The 10465-nt window shown below is 39.3% G+C and overlaps 1 protein-coding gene across 1 annotated transcript in view; it reads left to right on the forward strand.

Annotated features, from left to right (window-relative positions):
• The window catches only part of Abl2 (ABL proto-oncogene 2, non-receptor tyrosine kinase), a 79122-nt gene that overhangs the window by 60236 nt on the left and 8421 nt on the right, over positions 1–10465 (forward strand). The window contains exons 4-8 of the mRNA XM_013015520.1: positions 3159–3454; positions 4649–4921; positions 6479–6563; positions 8125–8302; positions 8836–9047. Coding sequence (XP_012870974.1) covers positions 3159–3454; positions 4649–4921; positions 6479–6563; positions 8125–8302; positions 8836–9047 — 1044 coding nt within the window. The remainder of the gene's footprint in view (positions 1–3158; positions 3455–4648; positions 4922–6478; positions 6564–8124; positions 8303–8835; positions 9048–10465) is intronic.

Below are 10465 nucleotides of genomic sequence, written 5' to 3' on the forward strand. Positions count from 1 at the left end.
AGTCTTTCCTGCCCGGGCTGGCTTTGAACTGCAATCCTCAGATCTCAGCCTCCTGAGTAGCTAGGATTACAGGCGTGAGCCACCAGCGCCCGGCTAGGTATAATATTCTTGTTAGTGTTTTCTAAGATGATTTAGTTACCAAGAAGATGCTGATAAAATCTAGTAATTTCTTGGTCACCAGTTAAAGCAACAACTGGTCTTTTGCTCAAGGACTTAAGTTCAAGGATTTAAGATTCCTTTTATCTCCTAGCCAACAATGGTTTATTTTTAAACATCCTTAAATACCAGGTTTTTTTTTAATTAGGTTGTTATTATTATAAGTGATGTCTAATAAAGATAGTTTATTTTAAAAGATTAAGGAAATATATTTTAGAGAGAATATAAAATTTTAGTTCCTTCTCAAATTTTAGTCCCATTTCGACATGCTAATATTATGATACATTGTTTAAATTCGGAACTGTTTAGCAGACGGCAGTGCTGCATTTATGCCTGTAGTTCTAGCCACTAGTGAAACTGAGCAAGAGGATGGTTTGAGCCTAGCAGTTTAAGATCTGTCCTTACAAACAACCTCATCTGAGAATGGGGGGTGGAGAGGGGTTGTTAGGAAGGAAGCAGGGGTGGGAAGGTCAAGAAAAAAGAGGGGAGAGAAGAAATTTCTTTCTGGAATCTCAGTATTGATACCCCTAATAGTTTTTCCTGGTTATGAAGACTTTCAGAGTAGAAAATTCTCCTGCTAAAAAGAAGAAAATAAAAAACCAAGTATATTTGACTCTATTCTAATTAAAATGGCCTGTAATTAATTACTAGTTCTCTTTAAGGAAGCAATAGTATAAAACTCCACATACAACTTTGTCTTTAGTTTTTATAGATTTAGTTAAAGAGCAACAACTATTCTTTAGGCTTTCTAGCTGTATGCAATATATGTTATATACACATTGGTAGGGGTTGTGTTTGATTTTGTGCTGATACTGGGGCTTGAACTCAAGGTTGTTTCTTTCAGGCTGTGCCTTTCCATTTGAGCCACAGCTCCACATCTGCCTTTTTGTGTGTGTGTTTTAAACTGGTTAATTGGAGATAAGTCTTAGGGATGGTCCTACCCAGGCTTGCTTTGAATCACTGTTGTCAGATCTGAGCCTTCTAAGCAGGCAGGATTGCAGGAGTGAGACTGTTGCCTTGCTATGTGTTTTTCTCATATTCATGTATCTCAAATGAAATAGTTGAGGCAAAGAGAAAGTTCCCATGATAGAAACATTTCCTTAGGCCATTGAAAAAGATAAATGGGAATCTATCTGGGAATATGGCTTAGTGGTAGAGTGCTTGACTAGTATGCATGAGGCCATGGATTTGATTCCTTAGAACCATATAAACAGAAAAGGCTGGAAGTGGCACTGTGGCTCAAGTGGTAGAATGCTAGCCTTGAGCAAAAGAAGCTCAGGGATAGTGCCCAGGCCCTGAGTTCAAACCCCAGGACTGGCACACACACACACAAACACACACACACTTCCAAAAATAGATGATTATTAGAATAATTATTTTGAATTGTTCCTTTAGTCTTCACTGACCTGGTAATGTTTGAGCATTATGTTTTAGATTGATTTGGCTTTCTTCTGCTTTCTGATATGAAGGAGAAGGTTTCAAATACCTCTGAAGGCATATGTATTAAAAGATTAGACCCTAAGTAAGGCACTGCAAATATTCTTTAGATTAACATTCATATATTGTTAATGATAGATAACTTTCACTTTCCTTCTGTGTTTTGCCAAAAAAAAAATCTTCTGTCTATGCCACAAGTTTAGACTATTGGAGTCTAAACTTGATGCTAACAACTTTAATGGGGAAATTAAGGACATTGAAGTTGCTAGCAAAGATACAGTTAAGTGAGTAGGGTTGTGGTTCCAACTGAAGAGTCTGCTTCCGTTTCCATGTGCTAATTTTAGAGGAATAGATAACAGTGAGTCATTCTTTGTGGGGAGTAGCAGGGAAACTGGGAAACAATTACAATTTTAAATCTTGATTCCTGGAAGCATGTCTTTTGGGAGTCCTTACTACATACTTGCATGCTTCCAGCTCTACCTAGCAGTTTTCTTGGTATAAATTATTTGTTTGTTTACTTATATCAGTGGTTTGTTGCCTTGGTGCCAAGTGAAAATTAGAAGTTTAGAAGTAACTTTGTATTTCACATTTCTTATTTCTAATCTTATTGCCATTAATACTGGAAGCATTTATCTATAGGATTATTGGTTTGTTTTTGGCTGATACTAGGGATTGAACCCTGCCTGTGCTTGCTAAGGCATCCTACCACTGGAGCCATAACCCAGTGAAAATCAGTGTATTTTTTAAGTTAATGTATTTTTCTTTTGAAGACTGAGCACTATTTGTTTCTTGCTATTTTGTATTCTTTTAATCTCTGTATGCCATTTTATGATAATACATAATTTGATCAGGACTTTTTTGTTGTTGTTGTTGTTTTGGGTCCGGTCGTGGGGCCTGAACTCTGGGCCTGGGCGCTGTCCCTCAGCTCTTCAGCTCAAGGCTAGGGCTCTACCACTTGAGCCACAGCGCCACTTCCGGCTTTTTTCTTTTTGTTTATGTGGTGCTGAGGAATCGAACCCAGGGCCTCAGGCATGCAAGGCAAGCGTTCTACCACTGAGCCACTTTCCCAGCCCCTGATCAGGACTTTTTTTAAAGGTTGTATATAATTATTTTAAAACCTATAGCCAATACTAGATAAGCCATTTCTTACTTTATTTCTGTGGTTGTAGCTACAAACTAAAACAGCAGTCAGGATGTGAATAACTATCATCTTTGTTTTTCAATTTTTTTGGGTGGGGGGGAGTGGTGGTCATGGGGCTTGAACTCTAGGCCTGGGCACTGTTCTTGAGCTCTTCAGCTCAAGGTGAGTGCTCTACCACTTGAGCCACAGCACCACTTCAGGTTTTCTGGTGGTTAATTGGAGATGAGTCCATAATCCTCAGGTCTCAGCCTCCAGAGTTGGTAGAATTTTAGATGTGACGACTGGCACCCAGCTTGTTTTCAATTTTTTTTTCTTGATGACATTGTCATAAACGTTTGTGATTTATTTCTCAATGAATTTAAACATTTCTTCAATTTGAAACATAGTCTTAACATCTTTCATTCTGTGATAAATTGATGGCCAGGTGAGAAGCTACGAGTCCTTGGTTACAACCAGAATGGCGAGTGGAGTGAAGTTCGCTCTAAGAATGGACAGGGTTGGGTGCCAAGCAACTATATTACCCCAGTGAACAGCCTAGAAAAACATTCCTGGTACCATGGACCTGTGTCACGCAGCGCAGCAGAGTATCTTCTCAGCAGCCTCATCAATGGCAGTTTCCTGGTGCGAGAAAGTGAGAGCAGCCCTGGGCAGCTGTCCATCTCGCTCAGGTATGAGGGGCGTGTGTATCACTACAGGATCAACACCACCACAGATGGCAAGGTAAGAGCTGCCAGTAGCTACCTCCAGATGTGGCCTGGCTCCTTTGTAGAACAAATACTCAGAATAACTAAAGTGGGAAGCACTTTTTATGTCTGACATGAAATAATTTGCTAATTTTGTGAGTTAGAGCTTACACTTCTCAAAACAGTTTATTAATGCTAATTAGAAGTACTTATTAATAATTAGTATATTAAGAGTATGTGGATAAGATAGATTTAAAGGTGAAAATTGAAGTCTGTTGTATAAGTTCTCCCAATCATGAACATAGAAATGTACACTCAGTACTTTGATGTAAGGCTGGAGGCATGGCTAAGTTGAATTGTTCAAGATCTAGCTAGGAAGCAAAAGTGTCAGCTACCAAGTTTGAGTCCTGGTCTCTAACCAAAATAGAAAAATAACCAATACATTAATATAAAATTTATAAAATGTATTTTTAAGAATTAGAATCACCTCTACTAGAAGGTCCACAGAGAAAGAATTTAGACTTCTGAGACTGGTGTGCATTGCTAATCTCTGTCAGTATAAATAGATAATTCTGTTATCTAGCAGTGTGCATATTAGGAAAACCAAGCATGTGAGATGGATTATTGGAATAAACTGCTGTGTTTTATAAATTATAAAGCCTGAGCTTAAGTGAGGTCTTCTATTTAGGTTGAATCCTTTTTTTTTTTTTAATCTTTCTATTTTTTTCTTCTTTATATGATATACATAGTAGGGGGAGGGCCTGGGTTTTAAAGCCAGCAAACCCAGTTTGCTTTTTAAGTACACAATTAAATTTCTGGCCTTCCGTAAACCTCAATTTCCCTGTCTGTTATTAAATCCTACCTTAAAAGATTGTTGTTGGGATTAAATGAATAATTTTGTAAAATGTAGCTTCTATGAAGTAGGTGACAATGAGTGACAATGAATCACACCTAGCTACTCAGGAGGCTGAAATCTGAGGATTGGTGTTTTAATCCAGCCCTGCCAGAAAAGTCCATAAGACTCTTAATCTCCAATTATCCATCTAAAAATAAAAAAGCCAGAAGTAGTGCTGTGGCTCAAGTGGTAGAGCACTAGCTTTGAGCAAAAAAGCTGAGAAACATTGCCCAGGCCCTGAGTTCAAGCCTCAGGACCTGTACTTCTCCTCCCAACACCCCCCACCCCCAAATACTAGTCTCTTTTTAAATTATTTGTTGTTGTTTTTTTCCTCAGGTATATGTGACTGCTGAGAGCCGCTTTAGCACCCTGGCAGAGCTTGTTCATCACCATTCCACAGTGGCTGATGGGCTAGTGACAACATTACACTATCCAGCCCCCAAGTGTAATAAGCCAACAGTCTATGGTGTGTCCCCCATCCATGACAAATGGGAAATGGAACGGACAGATATTACTATGAAGCACAAACTTGGAGGTGGTCAGTATGGAGAGGTTTACGTTGGTGTCTGGAAGAAATATAGTCTGACAGTTGCTGTGAAAACATTAAAGGTGGGTTGCTAAAAATTAGTTTTCAGGCATCTTTTTTGTGTGTGTGCTGAATCACTTGGAAATAACAGCATGCCCTTCTTTAACTTTGGAACTCTTCCACCCACTGGTGCCAAACACTTCTACAAATTGTGGTGATTAACTTTAGCACCATTGCTGACAATACAGGGGCAGATTATTCACTGCAGTGCAGTGAGACCCACGTGTGGGAGAGATTGGTTTTTAGAAGCTGTTGATGTACATTTTAGTAGGAGTTTAGAAGAAAATTGTAAGTTATTAAAGCAAATCAGGCTATTTTGAGAAGGACCCCTGCTAGTCAGAATTCATGCATTATCTAAGAATCATGATGTTCCTTACTCTATTCTTTATCTCCCTTATATGCAATTAGATCCCCCACACACACCCTCCTTTTTGGGAGGAGTTGTGGTTTTTGGAGACATTATACTAAGAATCCCAGACTAGACTTGAATTCCTAACTTATATGCTTTGTCCTCCAGAATTGCTAGCTCACTTCTGTTCTAAAATCCACAGAAATCTTTTTCCAGATATTATCCTTTCTCCTCTTTAAATATTACAGTAGATAATTACAGGGTTATCTAGCATTTGTTGTTTCTGAAGCCCTGCATATCCCTCACACGGGCTAGTCTTCAGTTTTGAGTAGTGGTCAGTTCTGTTTATTAAGTATATCCTACATTTCAAGCAATGTGTGATGCTTGCAAACATGCATTGCTCCATAAGAAATGTGTGGTCAAACAGGAAGATAAAACTATAAACAACTGGGCTGGGAAGGTGGCTCAGTGGTAGAGCACTTGCCTTACATGCCTGAGGCCCTGGGTTCGCTTCCTCAGCACCACATAAGCAAAACGAAAAAAGCCGGAAGTGGCGCTGTGACTCAAGTGGTAGAGCACTAACCTTGAGCTGAAGAGCTGAGGGACAGCGCCCAGGCCCAGAGTTCAGGCCCCATGACTGGACCCAAAACAAACAAACAAAAAACTATAAACAGCTAATTATATTGTCTCTTTATTCAAATATTAAAGTATCTATAGAAGTCAACTGTCAGAAAACTGAATTATCCAATTAAAGTTTCCCATGCTTCAGTTGTGATTGCAGGACATAATCGTTAAGTTTTCTAGCCCTACTAATTTTTACTTCAATTTCTTATATTGTATAAGTTTAAGTATATTATTCTTACTTGAGTTTCCATAAAAAATATTAGATTGGGGCTGGGAAGTTGGCTCAGTGGTAGAGCGCTTGCCTTGCATGCCTGAGGCCCTGGGTTCGATTCCTCAGCACCACATAAGCAAAAAGAAAAAAGCCAGAAGTGGTGCTGTGACTCAAGTGGTAGAGTGCTAGCTGAAGAGCTGAAGGACAGCGCTCAGGCCCAGAGTTCAGGCCCCATGTCTGGACCAAAAAAAAAAAAAAAATACTAGATTGTAATAAGCTTTCTTAAATTAATATCTTCAAAAGCTATTCCTTTTATCTTTGAAACTGAAGATGTGTGAGTTGACTCAATTTAGATGGAAATTTGTCTCCTCTTTTTTCCCAATTCCCCCTTTTTAGGAAGACACCATGGAAGTAGAAGAGTTCCTAAAAGAAGCTGCAGTGATGAAGGAAATCAAGCATCCTAATCTGGTACAACTATTAGGTGAGAAAGCCTAAACCATAGCTTTCCTTCCTCAGATATTTGCTATGTCCCCCATCCCCTTCAGTTGCTTTTTCTATTGAGAGAGAGAAAAAGAGAGAGAAAGAAAAAGAACCCAAGCAATAAAGAAAACTAACTTTAATTATTTTGGGCATTACTAGGATTTGAGATCTAGGGATGTGCTCTAACACTTGAACCATGATCCCAGTCCTTCAAATCTTTTTTTAAATCACTATGTTGAAAGCTCCAAGTGTGAATTTACTTTTACAAATTATTATAATAAGCTGGAGATACAGATCTATAGATCAGTGGTAACATATTTGTTATCATGTATGAGTCCTTATACAATCAAAGCCATTGTTTTCATCAGTAGGTTCTGTGTTTAAAACAAAAGAATAGGGGCTGAAGGTGGCTCAGTGGTAGAGCACTTGCCTTGCATGCCTGAGGCCCTCGGTTCGATTCCTCAGCACCACATAAGCAAAAAGAAAAAAGCCGGAAGTGGGGCTGTGGCTCAAGTGGTAGAGCACTAGCCTTGAGCTGAAGAGCTGAGGGACAGCGCCCAGGCCCAGAGTTCAAGCCCCACGACTGGACCCCCCCCCCAAAAAAAATAATAATAGTGGTTTGAATTGATTTCAATATGTATAAAGCTGTGCACCTTACAGGTATCACAGATTCTGAATTCAGAACAATTTAACAAGGTACTGTAGTAATAACTGTCAAGTACTTTAACAAAATAGAAACATTAAATAAAAAGCTATTGAAAAGAAGCAGATTAAACATTGGGATCACATATATCAGCTTACCTAAAGAAACTTTTGAATAAATCTTTTTCATTTTTCAAGTTGGGGAATTATCTTGGTTCAAACTGAGCTATTTACCCAAAGGAAATGAGTTCTTGTTTTTCTTAATAAGGAGTCTGCCTTTATCAGATCATTTCACTGATTACAATATTTTTACAAAAGATTAGAACACAGTGCTTGTACAGGACTCTTGAAATTTGGCCCTCTTAGCCCATTTGAATTATGAATTTCTTGACAGACATCTTTTTATATATTTCTATGTTAATTGCAGAAAATGTGGTGATAATAATATGGAAGATTACTGTCAAAATGGAACTAAAATATTTTTGAATGACTGGCCTGAGTGGCTGAATATATTTCTTCCTTTTTTAAGAGAAGTCAGCCGGGTGCTGGTGGTTCATGCCTATAATCCTAGCTACTCAGGAGGCTTCGATCTGAGGATCCAGTTAAAAGCCAGCCTGGGCAGGAAAAGCTGTGAAACTCGAATAAACCACCAGAAAACTGGAAGTGGCTCTGTGGCTCAAGTGGTAGAGCGCTAGCCTTGAGCTGAAGAGCTGAGGGACAGTGCTCAGGCCCAGAGTTCAAGCTCATGATTGACTCCCCCCCACAAAAAAAAATTCTACAAGTCAGTTTATTTTTGTTTATGTGGGACTAAGGAATTGAACCTAAGCCCTCATGTATGCTAGGCAAGCACTCTACCACTAAGCCATATTCCCAGCCCTGAGTGTATTTCTCATAAATGAGTTCTATCCTTCATCTGTCAGGTGTGTGCACTTTGGAGCCACCATTTTACATAGTGACTGAATACATGCCATATGGAAATCTGCTTGATTATCTTCGAGAATGCAACCGAGAAGAAGTGACTGCAGTTGTACTTCTTTACATGGCCACTCAGATTTCTTCTGCAATGGAGTATTTAGAGAAGAAGAATTTCATCCATAGGTAGGTAAAACCTGGCTATTGCCTGAGATTAATCAGGACAGCATTTTTGCTTGGTACGATGATAAAAGTAAAAGTTGCAGATGGTTTGATTTGTTCTTTCTTTCACAGAACCTGTTATATCATTTCCAACTTGTAAACCTTAAATTGTCAAAACAGGCTTTGTTCAGCACTATATCCATGATCCAATTGCTCCATCTAGTGGCTGGTTTTTAAAAACGTCAACTGTCTTAGAAGAGTAAAGTTTATAGAGGAAAAAAATCTGTAGTCTAAGAGTAAAGTTTATAGAGGAAAAAAATCTGTAGTCTACTATAACCTATCTTGATATGCTTATAAAGACAAATGCATTTGGTCTTCGAACTCCTTTTTGGTAAATACCATACAAGTGATATAAATTAGGCTTTCTATCATGTTAGTGAACATCATAAAATACTTAGTCCTTTCTTACCAACTCTGATTATAGCACAAAGAACCAATAACAAAGCAAGCATTCATGGTCATTTTTCTCATATCTGAATGGGTCCTGTTTCTCACAGAGATCTTGCAGCACGTAACTGCCTAGTGGGAGAAAACCATGTGGTTAAAGTAGCTGACTTTGGCTTAAGTAGACTGATGACTGGAGATACCTATACTGCTCATGCTGGAGCCAAATTTCCAATTAAGTGGACAGCACCGGAGAGTCTTGCCTATAATACCTTCTCAATTAAATCAGATGTCTGGGGTAAGGTTGGCATGTTTTTCTTGATATGTTATTTTATTTTCCTCACAACTAATCTCAGTTCTTTAGAGAGCCTGCTTGTCTCCCTCTCTCCCTCTCTCCCTTTCTCCTTTCTTCCTTCCCTCTTTCCCTTCCTCCCTCTGTCTCCCTCCCTGTTATTTCTCTCCTCTCCTCTTGTGTTACCTGTACCATGTCTTGATTGCAGGGTCAGGCCCTCGTGGACGTGCTTGCTCACAGCTGATGTTCTACCATTTGAGCCATGTCTTCAGTCTGACATTTTGCTGGTTAATTGTATACATAATCTCTTGGACTTTTCTGCCCAGGCTGGCTTTGAACCTTAATACTTTGATCTCAGCCTCCGGTGTTGCTAGGCTTACTCACATGAGCCATTAGTATGTGGATTAGAGCTTCTCTTTTATATGATACTGAAAACAGAAGTTCTTTCCCTCTTCCCCCCTCAAAAAAATAATGCTGGGCATGACTGCATTCATATAACTCTAGCATTTTGCAGGCTGAGGAAGGAGAATCTCAAGTTTGAAGGCAGCCTACGCTACATAGCAAAACACTATCTCAAAAAAATCAAGCTGTGCAGTTCAGCAATAGCATACTTGCCTAGCATACAAAATGACCTAGATTAAATCCAGAAAAAGGAGAAAGTACTAGAACTAGATGCAGTATTACATGTCTATACTTCTATTTTATAAGCTGAACTGGGAAGATTGCTTAAACCCAGGAGTTTGAAACCCACTAGGGCAACATTGTAAGAGCCTCCCCTCCCTTTCTCCCTATCAAAAAAAGAAAAAGAAAAATAATGCCTTCAAAGGTATTATAATGTATTTCTCATCTTGCTTTGCAGTTTTAATAGTGCTTTGTCAAAAGCCATGATAAAGTTGTTTTTTTTTCTAGAATTTTGCCTTGTTTCTACTCCATGAGAAATAGAATGACTTGGTAAGGGCCTAATAGTTTGAACAAGCTGATACTTGGATTGTGAGCCATAGAAATAGTTAAAGGATTCTGAGTCAACTTCTTACATGAGTGTGTGTGTGTGTGTGTGTGTGTTTGTGTGTGTGTGTGTGTGTGTGTGTGTGTGTTTATGTGTATGTTGGTCCTTTGGGTAGAACTCAGGCCTGGGCACTGTCCCTGAGCTTTTTTGCTCAAGGCTCTATCACTTGAGCCATAGATCCACCTCCAACTTGTTTTTGGTGGTTAAGGTTGATTGGAGATAATAGTCTCAAGGGCTTTCCTTGCTGAGCTAGCTTAAAGCCATGATTCTAAGATATCAGCCTCCTGAATAGCTATGATTATAAGTAGGAGCCACCACCTAGCCTGTCATTTTTTTTGGGGGGGGGGATCCAGTCATGGGGCCTGAACTCTGGGCCTGGGCGCTGTCCCTCAGCTCTTCAGCTCAAGGCTAGCGCTCTACCACTTGAGCCACAGCACCACTTCCA

The sequence above is a fragment of the Dipodomys ordii genome, unplaced genomic scaffold (assembly GCF_000151885.1).
Source record: "Dipodomys ordii isolate 6190 unplaced genomic scaffold, Dord_2.0 Scaffold27, whole genome shotgun sequence".
Classification (NCBI taxonomy): Eukaryota; Metazoa; Chordata; class Mammalia; order Rodentia; family Heteromyidae; genus Dipodomys; species Dipodomys ordii.